The sequence below is a fragment of the Penicillium daleae genome (assembly GCF_028827525.1).
Source record: "Penicillium daleae strain IBT 16125 chromosome Unknown utg000004l_segment0_segment0, whole genome shotgun sequence".
NCBI lineage: Eukaryota > Fungi > Ascomycota > Eurotiomycetes > Eurotiales > Aspergillaceae > Penicillium > Penicillium daleae.
The window spans coordinates 1,099,318-1,121,469 of record NW_026623152.1 but is presented as its reverse complement, the minus strand read 5'-3'; the positions used below and the strand labels follow the sequence as shown (position 1 = coordinate 1,121,469).

General features: G+C 45.5%; 4 protein-coding genes across 4 annotated transcripts; 1 reads left to right on the top strand and 3 right to left on the bottom strand.

Moving 5' to 3' along the window:
* Nucleotides 1-4,829: 4,829 nt before the first annotated feature.
* N7458_004060 (uncharacterized protein) lies at nt 4,830-6,722 on the bottom strand (the record flags this gene model as incomplete). Its single annotated transcript, XM_056907442.1, has 4 exons — nt 4,830-5,149; nt 5,204-5,949; nt 5,998-6,426; nt 6,487-6,722. The coding sequence occupies 4 exons, from the start codon at nt 6,720-6,722 to the stop codon at nt 4,830-4,832; spliced, it is 1,731 nt and encodes a 576-aa protein (XP_056768169.1).
* Nucleotides 6,723-7,712: 990 nt separating this feature from the next.
* N7458_004059 (uncharacterized protein) lies at nt 7,713-8,731 on the top strand (the record flags this gene model as incomplete). Its single annotated transcript, XM_056907441.1, has 2 exons — nt 7,713-7,891; nt 7,999-8,731. The coding sequence occupies 2 exons, from the start codon at nt 7,713-7,715 to the stop codon at nt 8,729-8,731; spliced, it is 912 nt and encodes a 303-aa protein (XP_056768168.1).
* Nucleotides 8,732-15,153: 6,422 nt separating this feature from the next.
* On the bottom strand, nt 15,154-16,452 carry N7458_004058 (uncharacterized protein; the record flags this gene model as incomplete). The annotated part of the gene is made up of 4 exons (XM_056907440.1): nt 15,154-15,694; nt 15,756-16,012; nt 16,074-16,099; nt 16,155-16,452. The coding sequence occupies 4 exons, from the start codon at nt 16,450-16,452 to the stop codon at nt 15,154-15,156; spliced, it is 1,122 nt and encodes a 373-aa protein (XP_056768167.1).
* A 3,699-nt stretch (nt 16,453-20,151) lies between these two features.
* Nucleotides 20,152-20,467, bottom strand: N7458_004057 (uncharacterized protein; the record flags this gene model as incomplete). Its single annotated transcript, XM_056907439.1, has 2 exons — nt 20,152-20,271; nt 20,369-20,467. 2 exons carry the CDS (start codon nt 20,465-20,467, stop codon nt 20,152-20,154), a joined length of 219 nt encoding a protein of 72 aa, XP_056768166.1.
* Between the last annotated feature and the right edge of the window lie 1,685 nt (nt 20,468-22,152).

The window sequence follows — 22,152 nt, the reverse complement described above, 5'->3', positions numbered from 1 at the left end:
TAGACAAGTGAAGGAGAGAGGAAATAAAACAAGGGGAGCTAACTAGCTAAGTAGTCTTAATTTTGCTGCGTATTAATAGTTTTTTATACTTATACCAGGTCACGGTTTCGCTAACCGTGCTCCAAGGTGAAAGTAGAACACTGTTACGGTGAAAACCCCCATCCTTTGGGAGTCAAAACCTGAATGCAGATAATTCTATGAAGACTATGTTTAACCAGCAGCTCTTGCCCAGATTTTGCAAACTCCATTTACAACACCTAGATTATTGAAAATAAAGTGCGGTTTCACCGCCCGCCGTTCTCTTCCGTTGACCGTGTTGAAGCCACAGTTAAACGGTTATTTGGGTCACTTGGGTCGAGACGTGCAATGTAACTGAGGGCAAGAAAAAAAGACAGTCATCAGTTAACGGTCAATTAACTGAGCATCGACTGTCGCAAAAGACCTTTGTTTTCAACCGCTACGTGCTGGGTCTCTCAAACCGGGGCTGCAAGCAACTCATCAATATGATGGTTGAATAGGTGAAGCCTCTGGCAACTCTAAAATGCCCAGAATATCAAGATCCTCAAGCGCGACATTCAGTCGCATTAAGTGCCCGCAGGGCGTCTTGTTACACCAAGCCGTGGTAGTCAAGAACAGGCACACACAACAAAAGATAACTATTGTAAGTCGTCTGATTCTGGACTTATTTAGCCAAGCTTGTTGTTGTGCGCTCTATGGAGGAAGATCAAGAGTGCATCATACCGCTGGCGTTTCGTCCAATGTGTGATGCAAAAGCGCATTTTCAACGTAAAGGGAAAAGAACGGGTTTTGTCGCCAGTTGACACCCGGCTTAGCCAGCCAATGTGTACACGCGCCAGGAAGAAGATCAAATCAACTTGTGCATTTCAACGAACGTATTAAGACTAAAGAGGGAAAAGAGAGAGACGAAGCTATCTGCTCAGGGGTTTCAGGGCAAACCTCTTCCTATCTCAATTTGGTTAGTGTGCTTCCGCTAGCGCCCATGCATGGAGTGTCAACCATCTCGGGTCCTGATGGCTTAATCGTCACATCATATTAGGAAAGACTATCGATACTACTTTAGGCAAGCTATAGGAATACCGCAGCTACTAGCGCAGAGAAATTCACTATTTACTTTCTGCATATATGTAGATCATCTACTACGAATTGCGAAAATTATCAGATTGTCGATCATTCTCCTATTTTCAGGCGCCCTTCCATAGGGAGAAATACAGTTATTAGGAGGAAGATAATATATAAAACCTGCGTCCTTATCCCCCTGTTTCTCATAGTTCCATCCTTCACTACACTACAGTTGATCATTCCGTTAGACCACCTATCAAGACTAGCATTCTCCTGATTATTAAGATGCAGTTCTTATTTATTCTTGCTTCTATATTTGCTGCGGCAGCTACGTCGGCTTTCCCAATTCATAATCCCTTACCGAATGGGGTAATTGTGAGACAAGACGACCCTTGTGCTGCAGAAGAGGCCGCAGTGGCCGCTCGTCAGGCAAATTATATAACCACTCCAACCCGGACAAATCAAATGCAGCTTGCTCAAGCCAGACAGAACCTTGCAAGATGCCATTACGAAAACTGAGCGGGTGAGTCAGAACCTTAATACTCAAATTCCACAGTATTCATCTAAACTGAAGTTGAATAGCAGACTGCTAGTTTATGTGTAACGGGTTAGGCCCGCTTTTCACTATATGGCCTTGCCATAATCTTTCCCCGCACGCCCCTGTTCTGCCACCGCCCTGCCCCCTACTTCTATTGTTGTTCTGCTTGTTCCACTCCTTCTCTTCTCCAAGCTTTTTGTACACAGTTTGTGGCCTAGTTACTGTAGATTGAATTTAAGTCTTGCTTCAGCCACCCCACATCCATCCAATCCTAGCGGCCCTGTCTCAGAGAGTCCGAAAATTCATTCCCACAAATCCGAGCGGCATCCCCTTCCTGCCCGACCGCCGGTGGAGGTTTGCATCGATGGACATGTACTGTATATCCCCATTTAGGGATGTGAGGTGAAATTTTAAGCATTTCACAAATTTTGCTGAATTTTGAAATGGGATTCGTGAAATTGAAACCTACGCTAACCTAATTGGGTAAAGCCAGCCCTATTCGGCAACATATTTGCGGATCAAAATTGAAATTGAAATCGATATTTTGAAATTGCGCTGGATCTTGTTCGACATAGTCGATGAAATCGCGAATGTGATGAATGGCAAGGAAAGAAGTTTGTGATGGCATGACAGAGATGGAAGCGGGTTTCGGGGGGTTCTATATTCTAGTAGAATTAGAAAGGTAGTAGATATTGGGTTAATAGTGAATAGGCGGCGAAGGGAAGAAGACACAGAGGATGTGAAGGGCTGTAGCAGAATTGATTCAATTGTACGGAGGTCCATCCAAAAGGTATTGCGCTGCGCACGTACCACCATTAAATTACATTAACGTACTATATGGTATTATTTACCTACCCTCCTTATATTCGTTTCCCCCTTCTAATTCAATAATCTTCTTAATATGCGTCGGTATACGCTCAATCCAAGCCTGTATCTTCTCCTGCGGGAGATCTCGCCAGGCCTGATTCCATATAGTAATTGCCTCCTGCCTAGACTTAGGTGCTCCCTTCCTTGTAGTCCTTCGCTTCATCTAAGGCCACGCAGGTTCAATTGCATTAAGATCTGGCGAATTAGGACACCAGAGCAAGCGCTATACTTCAGCAGCATCAAATACTCGCTGTTGAATATAATGGTTATGCGCTGGAGCTTTATCTTCTTGCACAATCGTCTTCGGTCGCTCAATAGCGCATTCCTTAGCAAAAGGAAGAAGCTTTGGTATAAGAATCATCTTTTAATAGCGATACCAGTCGATTCCGCCCTTAGCTCCTCGTGAAAGCTTGCCGTTTTGCTTATTGAATTTCTATGTAGGCTTTTTACCAGCTGGCTGTCGACGAAGATTAATACGTCGTATACCAGTCTCAAGCTCCCACTGCTCGCGAAGGATAGGTTCAATCTCTTGGTTAAGAGCTTCAATCTCTTCCTCTGCTTTGCGTTTTTCAATCGCAGTTTCAGGGCACCAATAGTGAGAAGGACCCTTCTTATCATAAGAAAAGCAGCCCCAAAACATAAATTCAGACGAACCCTTCCATCGTTCACGGATACAAGAGCGTAGAAAAGCTTCATCCTTAGAACGCCACACACGATAACCACCACGGCGGTGTAGAAGAATCACTGAGGTCTCATCAGAGAATATTACATTCTTCCAATCTTCAAGGGTCCAGTGCTCGTGGGCTAGACACCAGGCTAAACGCTCAGCGCGCATCTTCTTCGTCAGTCCAGGCTTCCTCGTCGGCTTCGTTTTCCGTAAACCAGCCTTCCTTAGGATAGTCCAGATAGTAGAGGATGATATCTCTTTCCCTTCCTAGCTAAGCTCACCAGCAATATCAGCGCACGTTTTCTCGCGACCGTAACGATCAAGGCGCACCTTTGACAGGATAGTATTAACTGTCTCAGGATCTTGCTTAGTAGGTCGACCAGTGCGAGGGCTATCTTGCACGTATTTATCGGTGATCTTTGTATGAATCGGATCGAAACCACGCTCGATCGCACGCGCGTATATGCGATTAATAGTGGCAATAGATAGACCTACTATCTTCGCGATCTCACTAGACGTTTTCATCGTATACGCCCTTAATGCGACGACTGTCACACGATCAGCTTGCGTTGACTGTTTTGCCATAGTGATGATAGTAGTAGACTGTGGTAGGTAGGTAGTAGTAGTAGTAGGTAATGAAGATAAAATCAGCTTATGGGAAGAAGGATTGTGTGTATTCGCTTGGTATATCGTTAGTGGTAATATAATGGTGGTACGTGCTCTGCGCAATACTTTTTGGATGGACCTCCGTACTAGGCCAATGCATGCTGTTTACGACAATCTTAAGGAAGGAGAAATGTGGTGTTCTTCAGCAGAAGACCGCATAGAATACTTTCTGCCGAAGGCGGTGTCCATCCTCGACCGTCATCCGCCAACGCAATCCATAAGTAGCACTTTGAAATATAATAACTTCCGCTTGTAGGAGACAACGGAAGAGATATCTTGGATGAAGTCGATTTTGGTTTCGAATCAGGAACCTACTTTCTGTTACAAGCTACTCGCCCAATGCTACGGGGCTATCTTCAAAAGACATTCGAGAGCGGGCTCATTCACCAAAGTGTCACTCCCAAACAATATTTCAATTAGACTCTCTCTCTGTCTGTCTTTACTAAAAGGTAATAGCCTTTATTAGACCAAGGAGGAAAAAGGCCCAATTTTCTCATGCTTTGCTAGTAGGGACAGTGACAACAAGGTCAAGAATCGAATCAATCTTCAAGCAAAAAAGATATTATTTTAAGAGTATTTCGAGAAGGGGTGACACGCAACGTACAAACTCTTCGATCGGGTTTAGATCAGGAGAATACAGTGGTAAGTACAACAGTTTGACACCGGCGTTCGAGCATACCTCCCATATTCGCTCAGTATGTTGGAACACCCGCCCCACATCGCCGGATTACATAATATTCTGCCATTAGTTAGCAAAGTTTCACTAAAACTTATACTACTCACAAATCTACAAAACCCGTTGGAGAACATTAAGATTTGCTGAACCCAAGTTGAGGCTATGCGACAAGATCTTCTCTTTCTTCCAACCCCGTTGAAGATTTCCACGAGTACCCCTCCCCATACAGGTCCCAAATATATCCAGAAAACAGAGAATTTGAATCTGCGCTGGACATCAATCCGCCGGATAGTGTCGGTGGAGCTAAGTTCGTAATCTAGTGGGCATAAAATAGCTTACTCGCCAACCTCTCGGTCTGCATCCCACTGCACCCACCGCATAACCCGCCAGCTAAGAGTCTTCTCGCGAATTTGCTTGCCCCAAATGAAGAGTGGGACCCAGAGCATGAGGACAGCGCCGCAAATGGCAGCCATTTCGCCGTAGGCAACATTGTAGCCATCCTCGTCAACCCATGGGTTCGTGTAGAATCCCAGCAAAAAGCCGAACGCAGACTTGAAAGCAAGCTGGGTGACAACAACTTCACCGGCGACAGGACGGTAGCTATCGATGGTGTACACGAGGGAGACGTTTGTGGCTTGGGTGATGGTGAAGTTGACTATATCGAATTAGAAAGGGTCTGATATCGAATACCAGAGGGTGAGGAACTTACTCAAGCCAATACCGATAGTTGGAACGATCCAGTGCATCTTCCAGTGGACACCGCAGCCGTATAGAGCCAGGGCAAGGGGGCCGGTAATAGCACCAATCATGATAGCAGGAAGACGCATCTCCGGCTCTCGAATACCACCGTTACGGCGAGTGAAGTAGTCAGCGACCCAGTCAGAGAAGTGGCCTCCAAGGAAAATGCCGACCAAGGCTCCGATAATAGCTGAGAAGAAGCACAGTCCAGATTGCCAGGCCTCAAAGCCATAAGCTGTGGAAAATGCCGGTGATACATTGGAGGTGACGGCCACGATGAAACCAATAGTCACCGACATAACCAGTGTTGCCCAAAGAACCGGAGGAAGGATCAGGAGTCCAACAGGACGGATCGCCATTTGCCAGATCGACTCATCGGTGTAGGTACCGTGGTATAACTTAAGGCCTTGCTTCAACCATCTACGGTTTTGACCAGACTCGGGGACAACTTCATGGATTTCGGAATCACCAACCTCTTCACCTTTGGTACCGCGACGGACACGTTCACCAGAGGCAGTCAATGTAGTAACATTATTTCTAGATGCGGTTTTTCTGATAAACGCCGTCTCCGGGAACGTCGCGTATACAATAAGGGTAGCACCACCAATAAGAGCAATAGCGACGTAGTAGATGTAGCGCCATGGGTGGTACTTCACGATAAAGCCGTCGATAATAGCTCCGGTAGCAACACCAAGATTCAGAGAGGCGTTATACAACCTAGGATCTAATTAGTAATGATCCTATATCAGCAAAGAGGAGACTTACGCGGTAATAGCTCCACGCTCATGGAGGAAGTAGACGTCTGCAATGGTAACAGGGGCAAGACACTCTCCTGCTCCAGCGGCAAATCCCATGACAATTCTTGCCACTAGAAAGTTTGCGTAGCCCTTGCCGACTGCACACCAGAGGGCAGTGATTGTATACAAGGTAAAAGCGACCACATAAACAGGGCGACGACCATACTTGTTGATCAGGGGCATCCAGAGCAGATTACCTAAACCCTGGAACAGCGCGGTGGTGTTGAAGAAATAGGCAGTCTTTGCGATAGGGCCAGCCATGCCAGTCTCCATCCAATCGGGGAAGAAGTCCTGTGCGGTCTGGAGAATGGCCAGCGTTGGACCAGCCGCAAGGAAATTGCACAGAATCATAGCAAAGCAAACAGCGACCGCCGTGTACAGCTTGAACCATCTCGGCCTAGGAAGAAGTCAGAGGGAAACAATTCAGGCGGGATAGCGCCGACCTATGCGAATTTACCAATTGAGAGGGTCCTTAGGGTCAGAAGACGGCGTCGGGACTAGAATAATCTCGTTGGTCTCAGCGTGTCGCAGACGCAGATGGCCCAGCGTCTTCGCATCGCTGCTGCTGGTCTTCTTCTCCTCCAGCCCTGCGAGGCCGTCAGGATGATCTTCGTGGGTTTGAGTGATATCCATCCTAGCGGGTTGACTTGAAGGCAATGGAAGCTTAGAGGGGCATTTGGCAGCGGGGAGCATCGGCTTGCTATAAAGTCGCAAGTGTGGGTAGTGGAGTAAGGAGTTGCTTGTGTCGAGGCTCTCGCACAGTCCGCACAGTCCAGGGAAGCACTGGAGGTCCACATCCCGTTGATTCCCAATGGATTTCATTGCCCAGGCGTGGTATTGAATATTTTGCTGTAGCGCTCTCAATATTCTGGGGGCACCAGACCGAGAACCTTTTTCTGCACTAGACAGGTGTTCCCTGCTAATACAAAGTCTCCCGAAGTGCCCCTTGGAATATTAGCGGCAGAGTCCGACTACTATACTTCCCTTCTTCAGGACCATATCAGCAAAATTATTCATAGCACGGGATCTCCTATAGGGGCGTATGCAAGATCATGGCCTATCTGCATCAGGGCGACGGCGAAGCCTGGAACACAATCCCTCAGTCTACACCACCACCTCTATCAATGCTGTATGTGCTATTTTCTAAATTAGCAACTCGGAAAGTTTTTACATGAGAAAAAGTCTTTGGATGGAATCAGTATAGGAGGATGTACTCCATTGATCCTGATGACTGCGCTAGACTGCATGATAGAGAGGGCGCGAATTGTATTGCGTTGGTGTTTGCTTTCTGGGACAGTAAATTCCTGTGCCCCGTAAAATCAATTGGTTGCACCAACGTGTATAGAGCCAAGCGTCGACTCGAATTCAGTTGATGCGGGGGTGGGGCCGAGCGACGACCCCGGACCCGGAGAACTGAAGTGGAGCCGAACATGGGGAAATGCGAAAAGAAGCTGGCGAATTTGACTAAGCACCTCACAATCTAAGTTACCTAGTTTAGCATCAAGCTCGGCAATGGAATGGTTCTCCATAATGTGAGTTTCACGCGTCATCTAACATCTAGAAAAGAATATAAAGGCGTGGACTTCCCTGGGTTTCTTTCCCTCATCAGCAACCATCTCATCCCTCAGTCCTTTCCAGCACACATCCTCAAGTCTCTCGACTCGGTTGAGTTAGCAACTCAAAATGCGCATTTCACCCCCTTCCGATTTCCTCAACCTTTCGGTGGGCCTCGTAATGGCCATGTTCGCCGTGGGCGGGGCAGCTTTGCCGCATGCCGCTCGGGCTACCACGAGCTCCTGCTCCCGGGCCTGCATGACCGCTATCATCACCGACGTCTTGGACTCCATGGTGGCCCATGACCCGTCGACTCTGCCATTGGCCACCGTCTACAAGGCCACTGAAAACTCGCACCCAGCTGCGCTAAGCATGATGACCTCGTGGCGCACTATCGTCAACGTTGCCCCCCTAGCCTGCTGGCTATCGATGCCGCTCAGGGTACTGGGTACTTCGCCCTTGATGTCAATGAGGGCAACGATGATGTGCAAACCATCCTTCGTGGTCGCATTGCGGTTGTCGACCAGAAGATCACCGAGCTCGAGTTGTTCCTCAACCGTAACCGTGGCGACCACGGCTTCTCCTTCAACGCTACTCAGCTTGTGCCCAACTACCGGACTCTGATGATGCCCCCGGCTAATCGCACCAAGAATAGCCGCAAGACCCTCGAGACTGTGAGCGAGGCTCTGTTTGCTACTTCCAGCGAGACTGTGGTTACTGTCGATGATAACTGCCAGTTCACTGAGCTGGGCTGGAAGGTTGTCGACACTGGAGTGTATGGAAACGGCACTACCGACCCTCTCGGCTGCAACTGGCCTGACAGCCACCCTACCGACGATAACGCTCGTGTGAATCTGGTTATTGATGAGGAACTGGGCTTCATCGTCACCAGCGGCATCATTCCCGGCAAGGTCTACCCCTACAACGGCAACGTTTCTGCCTTCATCCCCAACAGGATGACCGACGCTCAGGCCGCTCAGGATGTGTGGTTCGCCGAGATGAAGGCTAAGGCAACTCTGCCCGTCCTCTCTCCCATGAACGCTACCGGCGATACGCTCGAGGTTCTCCAGTACTACAACGGCAAGCTCCAGGCTATGCAGATCAACGTTTTCATGAATGGCCCCAGTATGACTTCTGCTTGGTTGTAAAGGAACCAGTGATACGAAGCAGGAGGGAATAGATCAAGAGTCCCACTCACAAAGACTTGACTGACTGAAGTCCGATGGACGTGGGGGGTTATCTGAACATTACCTTTCTCTATTCTTTTTGGCCGGTCTGTGACCAAATCGACCAGTTAAGCGGCGTGTATTTAGTCGCCTGGCTATTCTTTCTGTAAGAAAGAACTTTAATCCAAATTTATTCATCAGTCAATTGCGCGCGGCCCGACAGGCCCGACAATTTTCTTGTGATTCGGCGAGAACGAATACAAAAAGAGTTGGGAGAGGGTGTAGGGGGGGGAGCGTACTCAATTTATATTATTAAGATCGATATCAGCAGTAGTCAGCTTCTAGAGGGCCGCCGATTCCTTGGAAAATACCTCTTTCGGGAACATGGGGCTGATTATTATCGTGGAGCTATGTAAGAGTCATTTTTCATGGTTGACTCTAGACAGCATCGTCCTCATCGCAGGGGGATGGACGGGTGGTTTAAATCGCACATGATAATTCAATTCAATTCGCATACAATTCAGATCGCATTTTTAAGCGCAAATCGTTTCAAATCGTTTCAAATGGCATGAGTTATGGGCCATCAAAATCGTAGCCTCTCATTGGCCAAATCATAATTTCTTATGTAATCCTCCAGGCCCGGTTAACTAACTTAACTACGGTTTGTATACTGTTACGATATCACCCTGGGCCACAGTTGCGCGGGTCTCTTGACGCGCCAGGAACTTTGTGTCGAAGAGCGTTATTATGGTAGGTCTCTTCACACCCACCCCCAAACCCCCCGCGGCCATCCTCGAAGCAACGATGACTTCTATGACCACTCATATACAGTGACTACGCATAAGTTTTTAGACCCGCGGCCCCACACCCCCTGCATTACATAAGATACTGCCGGTCCCAAAACCTCCGCTAAAAGTCCTTGAATTCAACAATTAACTAATTAACTAGCTACTACATCACCACTAGGTCACCTAATAGGTCTAGGATAGGGATCTTGCCCAGAACCTTATGCCTATCGCGTTACACGCATCTTAGCATGTTCTCTTACTACGCGTATCTAGTAGGCGGTAGCAATTAGTATGGGCGGTCAGCAAAGTAGGGCCGGGGGGTACAAAAACTTATGCGTAGTCACTGTACACAGGTACCAAAACTAGATACTATGGTTTTTAAACCACTGAACTCTCATGACTATGGTTGTTATACTAATATAGTTTTAATACTACTAAAGTTTTAAAACCACTATGGATGGGGAAGAGTTGCTTTCAACCACTTACTACGCGCCACTCACCTCCTAACGGCAAGCTAGTCAACTCAAGTAGGAGGTAATTCTTTTGTAGGTTTCCAAAATTAGTAAGAATGGGCCCGTGATTCAGAATCACGGAACATTCTGGGTGACAAGGAATTGAAACAAACTTAGCCACCAATCATGGCGCACGAGCACGCGCGATTTTGCCGCGCGCTATCCAAAGCAGAAAAGAACAACATACCCCCACATCGTTCACTTGCCTTTATATCCTCTGCGCCCACACGTCACTGAAAACAAGCGAGCTTCCTCCCGCCCTCTTCTCTCCTATCAATTCAAAGGATACCAATATCACGATAATTTAACATGGCGGAAGTTGTCGGTACCGCATCTGCTATCACCACCTTAGTGACGAGGTTTCCTTGATCGCGGTAGCACAGCCTTACTCTACCCATCTCTCGGTATGCTCGCACCCCTCCATTCGAACTTATCTTTATAACTTCAATATATCTCTGATTGATCAAGAGTCTAATATACTATGCGCGGAGCTGATCGTGCTTAATTACCTTCTCAACGAATTTCCAGAGCCTCCAAGTCAAAACCGGACAAGTCCATCCAATAACCAATACAGATTGCCATTCTCGATTGAGCGCGACTTAGTAGAAACACTATCCTTCCTTTCCAAGAATCAGGATGGCTCAGACTATATTCCCGCGGTCTGCGTAGAACAAGATAAGGCCGGTGATCATTTAAAGGTCCTTCTCGCGGTAAACAAATGTTCATAGAACGATGGTGATGATATACTTCGATCCTTGAAAGAACGATTTAAAGATATTTTCCATGTTCTTCGTGTACTTTGCTAGAGTGAAAAGGGGTAGCTTTTTATAGTGACACCAGCCTCAGCGAGTTTTTTTCTCCAGCAAAGTGTTCCCCACTAGGTGCAAAGTCGAGAAGGCTGAATAAGCAATCGATGCGCATATCTTACCCGACGGAGTTCATAGGTACCTGCATTTCCAGGTGCACGTGATAAGGGCACTCGCGGGGCAATCGAAACCCCCTCTTCTTGGCCAGCTAAAATAACAGGCATTTCAGATTCAGCTACCCTTCTATACCTCATAACACAAAACGTGTTACTCCTTCTGCAAGATCTTTAAGGACCCGATGAAGTATCTAGTACAAATATTAGTAACTTCAGGTGAGCATTCTAGGTTATCGCCCACTAAAATTCACATTGGTTTACTCGCTCACACAGGTATTCCTAACCTAGTACAATCATCAGCTCGCATTAGCGCGGAATAGACACATCTTTCAGACCCATTTGAATCTTTCTATATATTATAGTGAGCGTAGTGTCTCTTAGCAATACAGGCTTATATAACATAGGAATTCGTCTCTTTCCACCTATTTCCATGAGCGGACCCGAAAGCTACGGAGTTCTTCAGCAAGACCTTGAACCTCTCGAACGAACGGTTGTGGAGGAGTTGAAGAGCTAGCTAGTGGCCAATCCAAACGCGGAATAGAAACACTCCCCACGGTTCACCCTCGTAGAGCAATGTTCGGAAACAAAACTACGACAGATTCTACAGCAGCTCGCACAGGTCTGTCTCTACTTCCTTTCCTAAGCGAGATTCAGGGCTAATAATTGCAGAATTCTAGCGTCGCCGTCTTTCGGACATCACACACGGGATAGGAAGTTAAGGAGGGGGAACTTATCCCAATTTTTCCGAGTGAGGGTTATAACATTAGAGATAGGGATCGAAATTATCCCCTAGTAAACGGAACAAAGATGTGCATCTCAAAGAACGTCCGCGTGGAGATCTCTAAGGGAAATATCTTGTACCTAGTTTAGAAAGTTAAGAATATCAATCGGTAAGAGGGCTTCCATCGACGCGCTTTTATATCTGATTCGGGAGACTTGAAATATCTTATTCAAAAGAATAAAGTTAGGCAAACATAGATGATTGTGGGTCAACAAATTCGAGGTCAGTCACGTCAAGCAACGGGACGACGAAATCGAGTGCGGTAATGTTAAGGAGGGTTTCTTGAGTTTGTGCAGGCAGTAGGACAAAGTCCACGGTCGTGATTCTAGCCGCCCTATCTTGGAACTGTTCAGCGGTGTCTGTAGAGCATGCTGCCGAAACTAGTGTGTCGAATCGGGACGGTTCATCTTCCATTCTAGATCGACCAGGCGCGATTCCAGTTCCCCGCTATTCTTGCTACGTAATTCCCGGTAGACGAAATAAACCTTGACTAGGAGCTCTGGTCTGTGAGACCCGCCACGTAGGGTTTGAATCAAGTCCTATACTAGTCTAGAAACACCCTTCATATATACGCTCCGGAGAGAGGCGAGGCTGAAGTATAGGCTCTCCTACTAGTCGGATATCTTACTCGTGAGAAGTAGCTGCGGTGGATGAGGGTTCTAGATATTTCGATCTTCCTCGTTTTTTCCTAGCTGTTTTATGTCCTTGTTCATTTTTCTTCCTCTTCCCTGACGATCTTTCGGGCATTTCATTGACCCAGACAAATATTTTGTGGAAGTCTAGCAAGACTTTTGCCATTTAGGAGGCCTGGCCTCTCTGGATTTATTCACGACATCCATTTCTTGAAGATATTTTATAACAGTCTCAAAGTCCTCTCCAACGAGACCTTTTTCATCCCAACTAAAAACCGTTAGTACCAGTAGGTTCTACCTTAGGCTGATGCTTACATAGTGTCTGGAATAGAGGAGAAGAATAGGGGTCCATAGGCTTCATTATCGCCTTTACTGTCACTCTCCTCTGTATCCTTATCGGTTATTTAGCTCGCTGCAAGTTCTTGGCAGAAGTGTGCGTATCTTCGTCCGCGTTTAATGATATCTCCGTATTTGCGGATATCTTCACCACTTTCTGAGCTACATATGCCTACGTAAATCAGAAATTGTTTCAGGCTTTCTGGCATGATACGAGTATCTGATAAAGGAATTGCTCTTCGGAAAAGCTTGTAAGCGGCGACAGACACAAATCTTTGAAGTATGAGTTGCTCCTGGATGTTGGTGTCTAGCTAAACTGTACCCTCGAGGAAAAGCTTCGCTCTGTTTTTGGCCCCTTGTTTATTATATTATGGCAGTGCTTCGCTAAGTCTTTCCTAGAACCCCAAGGGATCTGTTTCGAAATCTTGGAAACGTTCAGCCAGGCTTCTAAGTACTTCGAAACGACTAATAGCTAGAACTCTAGTGCGATTTGCACGAGAAGAAGTTGTGCTAGTACTGAATAGGTCACGGAGTAGAACATAAAGCCGTCGAAGGAACTTCCGCTTCTCGTCGTTTTCCGGGACGCCAAAGGGGTGATTCTGTGGGAGAGAACTTAGGAATTCAATGACCTCCCCATTTGTGACTCGCTCCAACCGGCTCTCTTTGTGGATAGATGAGATTAGGCTCCTTTCTTGCTGGCGAGGCATCGTAATTAAGGATGAAGAAAGGACGAAGTGGCATTATTTGGAGGGCTGCCTTAACGTAGTCGGTCGTTAGTCACGCACGGCGCTAACCAGAAATAACTTTCAAGGAGCCGCGCGAACCCTTCGGAACCTAATCAGGAATAACGTGTCTACAGAAGGCAATTTAGAAAATTGATTATGGTTCATCCTGAGCGGCAAGTGAGGCGTTGTCCCTTCTAAAAAAGATCTACATATTACAACTCCACTCAACGGGCTACTGGTACCTGCCCCGTCTTGTCCGACCGTACGTGAGTGCGCCAAGTGAATATTTACGAATATTATCCCACTTCTCCAATGGTGACCACCTGCGAAGGCTCATCACGCTGGCTGGATTTCTATTTTTAAGATTCTGGAACTTGATCATCCACAGAAACAATGCATAATATCTATAACATACCCCTGAACAATACCCATGAAAGATTTAAATACTAAGCGTGTATCCTTAATATGATCTATATTAATAGAGAGAGTGTTAGCCCTCTCGCATCCTCAAAAAGGGTTTTGTGGATTTTATTTTACTCATATGTACCTTAACTGGTATACATCTAAAGCTGGACAACTTTTCGGTGAGTTAGCCTTCAAAGCTCCAGTTATTTTGTATTGTCTTCTCGTTCTGGGGGACTGCAGAGCCAAGGAGCTTACACAGATACTGAAGATAGTCTTCACAGCGAAGCAATAGCACGGATATTGAGGTCGTCGGGCTTCCCTCTATACCTCCAGACATAATCAGTGGTGGAGTGGCTGTTCCAGGAGCGACTGGACACATTTTTTCCTGGTATAATTTCAAAGAATAGCCTAGATTGAATTGTTTATATGGAACCGAAGGGCTAACGCCAAAAATTTAGTTACTCGCCATGAAAGACGATCTACCCAAAATTCATAGTGCGGCGCCTCATGAATTATTAGACTACACTCTCTTCCTAGGACCTGCACGAACGGTTTTGAAGCGTAAGAGTGAGGAGGAAATTTCCTGCCAACATAGTCGTGTTGCTAAGAAGGAAAGGATCGAAAAGACGCACACAGTGGAAGAGAAGAGTGCCGATATCCTAATTAAACCCGATTCAGACTGTGAGTCCAATTACAAAGATTTACAAGCAAGGTCTCAGGCCCTACTCGATGATGTACGAAGTCGGAAGCGAAGTATACAACCCAGGGTACGGAAGAAACCCAAAAAAAACATGGTATTACCAATACGAGGCTCTAGGAGAATTCATTCATTTGAGATGTCAATGTGGTCATGTCACTAGCGATTGCGGATTATGTGAACACTTTGATTACGAAGTTACATAGACCGATGTACCTGCTAAAAATACTCCTTTTGAACTTTTTTCGACAGCCCAAAATCCTCCAAAGCATGTTGACCACCATACACCACTAAGTCCTTTGGAGAGAAATATCTCTGTTCTTCACATTCCCATCTTTCACGTCCTTTGCTGAATGTTGTGCGGACTCTTGCCAGGCAAGAAGGAGGGGATTTCGGGTCCTAGTACTTTACTTGCTCAAGCCTCACAATCTCTCTTGAAAAGCTCCAAGGGGTAGAAGGAACAACGAATCAATACTATTGGTTGGCTGCTATGCACTCCTTTCTCCACTTTGGAGTAGCTAAGTGTTCGCTTTCAGTAAAGCTGGTCAGCCTAGCTTAAGTTCATTCCTCTAGCGGCATACTCGACCAAACGCCTCCCCCGAACAGCTACTTCTTGAGATACCGAACCTGGTATCCATCGGTCAGGATGTCCTCCGACTGTGAAGGATTGTCCCAGAAGATAGCTCCCTCTGCAACTCGCTTTGCATAATAAGCGCGATACTCATCTCCACCAGGGGAGTTGTTGCGATAAGAGTTCAAGCACCATATGACATGGCCAGTGGCGTATTGCTCGTGATAGTCAAGATACCGAACCAGGGCAGGGGAAATACCCTTGTCCGCATTGGCTTCGAAGTACTCCTTCTTGCGTCGATGGTACTCTGCCTCCATTTCGAGGCTCTTCTCTCTCAGTCGTGCTCTTGCCTCTTCCACGGAAAGACCTTCTAAGCGCTGTAGCAACTTGACTGAATTTATGATCGGGATTTTCCCGCCACTTTCCTGATGAGCTCTTAACTCTTTAAACCAGGAGTAGTAGTCGTTGGAATAAACCCCCTGCGCATGCAAAGGCCAGGCAATCTGAAGTGCTATAGCCTCTTCCTCTGGAGTTATTTTCAGGTTGCATGAAAATAACCCCATGGCAATAACACAGCTAAAGTATAGTAAGTTTGGTGATAGCTCGGCGTTGATTTCCGTGAAAATAGCAAACGTACGGGTATCCAATATCGCGGACACGAACTTCCACGTATTGATCCAAGCTTGTCCATTTAAAAAAGTTGCCACGGATGTCTGTTTCGGCAAGTCTCCAGTCCTTCCAAGTTTCGAGGACGCTAGGCCCAAGAATAGGATCGATCCTACTCACTGCAGCAACCCCTTTAGAGAACGCTTGTTTTAGTCTGACTTTCATGGAAGGGTGGTGAAAGATGTTCACATCCTTCCGAGTATTTGACTCGGAATCTTTAATGGCCACCTTTTCATGCATATGGGTTAGTTTTAAACCTATTCACCAAGAGCGGTGGATCCGATCATACCTCATCTGGTTCCGGAATATTGAGATCTATCGTCCGTCAGTGGCGAGGGCTCATAATACTAGAAGCAAGTGATGTACCTACCGTCCCAAATAAATGTTGTCTCAAGCACATATGAAGTAGCTGCCATTCTGTCCGGAAGGCAGTCGGGATACATCAACGCAGCTAAACTCCCAACACTAGTAATAGCACCATCGACAACTCCAACATTTTCCTTACCAGCCACGTCGATTTGAAGTTGAATGCTTGCATCGTCGGATCGTTCGTTATATTTACTAATCCGCGGTGGGATCGTGAGGAGATATTCCGGGTTGTCAGCCCAAAGGCTTCGATCGAGGACTTCGGAATGCAGCCATTGTGTAGTCGATGTGGTCGAGCCCATTATCAAATGCTCAACCTAGAAATGATAAGGATCTACCAAGATATCAAATGAATGAACTGCAAATCCAAACGGAAAATTTTGACCAGGGTAGCGATGAGGTATTTATGTGTGCATATCAGAGCTGGCCGCATTAAGTTCAAGGGTAAATGGGACGCCAAGCCGCTGACGATTTCAGCTACTTTTTCTACACGCGCAATGCGAACGAAAGTGGAGAAAAGATGGGGGTATGAAACGCACTGAAAACTGCTCCCCCACCGATTTGTCACCCGATAGCAACGTATGCAAATAACTTGTCCGTAGAATATCACCGCAAAAAGTGTGATTAATGCACGAACAGGATGATCAGTGCTGAAATTAGCTTTTTAGTGGCGCTGGGAAGCTACCTGTGCAGATAATACGTTGAAGAGATAGGAACTGCCACGTAGCGTCGTGTATTTTTTTCTCTCTTCTCTCTTGTGAACTGCAGTTGGAGGAGCAGTTGGCCGCATACACTGGACCATGCGGAGTAGGGAGACATGACTCGGGTAGGCATGTAGGTAAGTAAGTAAGAATGTATTCCGTACTCACTGGAGGTATGGAGTATTATGGAGCGGGGGTTTTCGTGGCTGCGACAATACAGGAGCATACGGCTTACTTAGGTCGATACGCGTATAACGTAATTCCCGCTTGACCGGGTCACCCGGTTAAGCGGGTCACCCCAAAACACATAGTAAATCCTATAAATTACTACTTCGTATCTCAACAACCATATGTATCTATAATGCGATATTACAATTATATAATCTATATAATATTTCTAACCCGCTAAGGAAGTACAGAAAAATTAGCTAAAGTTTTGAAAGAAATATATATATTTATGTCGTATATGTTAAAATTACGTCGTATTTTATGGTAAAGCATGGAAATAATCATCTGAATTTTTTAAAACTAAGCTATATTATTTTATAAGCCAAGAAAAGCCTATATAGAAATATACAAGTGAAAATAATCTATGGTTGTTGAGATATTAAAGTAGTAATTTATGGGATTTACTATGTGATTTGGGGTGACCCGCTTAACCGGGTGACCCGGTCAAGCGGGAATTACGTTAGCCCTAAATCATTCAACCTAGGAACAGATCTTAAAATTACGGGATTAGCCATATCCGGATTAGTGTATCATGTGATTAGGGTTTGAAAGAGCGGCTCCCATGTTTCCGACATGGAAGGCGATAACGGTCGACACTGGAATTGGATCATTCTCAATGTACATACTCGGATATATATAGTTGTCGTATACTGCATATCGCTTCGGTGAGGGGCCAGTGTAAATGAATACTATTACTACTACTACCACTGTACCGTCGTAAGACAAACATGATGAAAAAGGTGTCCGAATATAGCAAGATGTGTGATGCAGATGTGTGCGTCGGTATTCGCATGCGGGAGACTGGTCAGATATATATTTTGTGATGCCTCAGGCTTTTAGGCCTTTCTTACTTCGACATTGGTATGTAAACTACATGACGTCATCTAGCAGACGGTGCGCTGACTAGTCAGAGCTCCCACTAACTATCCAACCCCAACCGTGATGACAGATCGTGATTTGCAAAAGACTAGAGAACAGACCGTTTCCAGAGACGCACAATAGGCGTCTCACGCTGCAGACGCTCTACGCTGAAGTATGCAAGTATACTTCAGCCCAACTTATGGTTACAACTGGATTGAGATAACCAGGGTCATTGCTATTCAATATCATACTTTTGCATGCTAACAAATATGAAATATTTCACATAAGTTCAGGTTTCTCCAGAAGCCCCTTAGTAGAAAGAAGCAGGTAGATTGACACTGTATTTGTTCACGCATTAGAGACGCTATACAGTATTACTTTGGGTGCAACAGATAAGGAATAGGAAGGATAATCAATTATTCCCTTCCGAATTCTCATGAAGGAGACAACGCAATGTATGAGAGAGGCTTGCGCGAGGCTGTATACGGTCGGCCGTGCAATAAGCTCTTTGAGGAGAGTGTACATTCCTTACAGGGCAGTAATGCCGGCTTTGATAGCGAGATAGGGTGTTTGAGAATTTTCCATGGTAGCATATAGGGTGCTGCTCAATAGCTCTCTAATAAGGCAATTAAGTATAGCATGGTCACCTATCTGCGCGATTCAGCGTCGAGAGTACCACTAAACCAAGATTGGAAATAGATTACATATCAACTTTGACAGGACTGTCCGCTTCAAACCTTAGCTTTAACCTTGAGACTATTGTCAGAGGAAGCACACATCACTTCTAAGGTTACACTGTAATCTAGGCTTTGACCCACGCAGACAATGCCTTTAAAGCCAGTATTATTCACTTACATACCAGTGGGATCTGCCTCTGGGCCGGACCGATCCGGATGCGATTGGTGGCTGTTGTGGGACCTACCAGGTATTTCGAGGACCAATTATCTTCTGAAGTAGGGTAAACCTATCAAAAGTAAAACGTAAAATGAATCTTAACCTGCCTTCCCTGGGTTCACACTTGTGGGCAAATTCCTCTATGAGGCTGGAGGCGAGCACTTCGCTACTCCAAGGTGGAGAAAGGAGTAGCAGCCAACCAATGATATTTAATGTCTGCCATTCTTAAAGCGCAAAACAGATTTTATTTGTCCAGGAAATAGTTGAGCTGAACATTTCCTGGCCCCACCATCGACTATTGGCACTTTCTCTTTCCTATTTGGGCTTAGCGCGGCGATAATCAGGCCCCACCGAGGATACCTTGGCATACGCCCCACTTGTAACTTTCCTTCGTCCACATCTCCCACCACCCCCTGCCATCGAACTACGGTCGGTTTCCCCCCTGAAATCATCGTTTTTCGTCAAATATCTATCAAATATCCATCAGATATCTATCAGATAACTAACAAACTTCTAGAGTTGGCAATTTTTAGACGATTTCCAACGTTTCCTGCCACAAGGTGAGTGAGTTGGTGGTTTTGGCCCTGATTCTGGTGAATTTGGTGGTGGGGGAAGTGGCCAGGTATCTGGCAGATATCTTACCGCCTTCCTGGATGCTTAGACATCTGCTAGACGTCTGGTGGATACCTGACCACTTTCCTCTACTAATGCATGGTGTGATGAGTGGAAAGCAGCCAGATATCTGACGGTTATCTAGATGGCTCCTACTGAGATTAATAAGCCTAAGTTCCTTGTGAACTATGAGGCGTTCAAGCGGTATCTGAATGATGCCCCGACTGATGGTTTTGTCCTGCCGGTATATGAAAAAGTGAGGATCCAGACATCCTCCAGATATCTGACGGATAACTACCGTAATATAGAATAAGAATGAAGTCATCATTCATGTTGGTGAGGTCTTTTGCTGGGTCCCCGATTAGGAACATAGCAGGCAAGTGTACCAGATATCCCTTGGTTATCTGCTAGATAACTGACTATGCTAGGATGTATCTATAATAAGGACATCTGCGATTACCTGGCTACCTTCGAAATCCCCTAGGAAAGCGATGATGAAGAGGATGAGGCTTAAATTGTTTAGATATTACCCTTATAGCTTAGCCTAGCTACCTCGCAATTGAAGAAATTGAAATTGAATCTTTCCCTTATTATAGATTGTAAAAAATAGAACGGAGTTTCGAATATATATTTTTGTTGAGTAGAGCTTCTGACAAGGCAGAATAGCATACTAGATATCTAGTAGATATCTGTGAATTATCTAGACTACTGCTTTTTAAACTGTTCTAGCTCTTTCTGCGCCTTATAGCGCCGAACCTTTGCCTCAAGAAGCTTTGCCTGAATCTCCTCTTCCTTAGCCTCTTGCCTTAGCCTCTTAAGGGTCGCCTGCTTAAGCCATGTAGGACCAGGATCACATGGAACCCACAAAGTATCGTTAGTCATTAGCCAGATATCTAGGAGATATCTGCTAGATATCCGTTACCTTCTCATTACCTTCCATCTCCTTTCGCTCTCGAATCAAGCTATCGTGCTCTTCATCGAGTGGGTCGATTGCCCTTGGATAACAAAGTTCGGTAGCCATTGTTTAGTTGGCCATGTGTACTCCGTAACTTCTCTCTGTAAGGGATAAGAAGGAATCTAGAAAATTTCGTGTGCGTAATCGCTTGGTTAAAATACTACGCTAGTCCTAACCTGCCACCTGATCTCGAGTATTAGATTCTAAAAGGGTTTAGCGTGGAAGTGCCAAGAGTCGATGGTGGGCCCTCGAATGTTTGCCACCAGCTATACACTCTTATTTGTCCACGCCTACATTGTCAATGGCCATGTGGAGTGACGGATAACTCCAGCCTAACCATAAAGCCATGGATGTAAGCAGCAAGAAAAGCACGAGAAAATACTCGGATTAGAAGAATTCGCGCAGGGTACTGTAATATGTATTGGAAGACCGGGTACTCCAAGTAGTTCGAACTTCAGCACTAGGCTAACTTTTATGTTGACTTGAAATTAGGAGTAGTGTATATTCCTGTCCTCATGATATTATCTGTGTGCAGAATTTCTAACTGTTCGGTTTCAGCGGAGGTAAGGCAAGTCAGTCTCTGCAGAACAGGCAACTATCCGGATAATGACTCGACCGTGCCGAGTAAACATATTGTAGCAGGAGGCTAGTAGCACCTATGCCTTTCAGACAAGTCACTAAGCCTAAACGGTGCAGTTTCACTACTATCCCCTCTTTTGTGAGGCCCAACATGCGTTGGGTGAGGATGGCCGTTATAGATGCCGTTGATCCTCGATTAATTGACTACTATCTTCTACTGTATTGGCTAATCGAATTAAACGTATTAGTCCTTTCAAATGTGAGTTCAACGTAAGGTCAAGAAGGAGCACGTTAGGTAGTGAAAATGCGCCTTAATTTTAATCCGAGAGTCCAAAATAGAGCATTTAACTAGAAGGAACAGTAAACGTTGAACTAAACGGTGAAAATAGTGAAAAGCCGCTAGTTTCAACTCTAACCTCAGGAAAAAGAAGGGGACTGTTGAATTAAAAGGATTAGCTAAAAATACTGTACCTTCTCTACCTAAAGCCTGGGTCCGTGTATTTCCTAATAGTTTCACATCCCCTAGGTCTTGATTAGAAATTTATTTCAACCTACACTATAGAGTAGGTTAGGCGGACTATTCCTAGTCCTTACGCTTAGCTAGAGAACTCTATCTCTCTCTCTTCCTGGTTTCTACAAAATACTAAAGCTATTACGGAGTACTCCGTAGTATCTTTCTTGATATTGCTAATAGTACTACTAGGCCGAATTAGGTATATTAGCTATCAGACTATCGTGTAGAGGGATAGGAGAGTAGAGCGATTACCTTTTATTTATTATCGTTCCGTCTCTATATAAACCTATAATAGCTGTTTTAATACGGAGTATTAGGGACGACTTTAGAATATATTTACTACCTTTTACTTATGCCTAAGGCGAGAATCGTAGCCCTACGCCTTAGTAACGGGGGATACGTCCTTATACGGGTCGCTATAAAAGGGAACCTTCTAGAACTTTCTAGTGAAATTAGCGCGGGCTACTATATAAGTAGAGGTAATAGAAGACCTAATTTGTTACCGGAATAGCAATACTTAGCAGAAGGTTCTTACTAGGTAATAATTCGGCCGCGCCGAAACTAAGAATTGTACTATAGGGACGGGCTGGTTCGGATATAGCCGTATATACTCCGTACAGTGGCTGTTTATTAGTATTTAGAATATAGTACTTCCGCC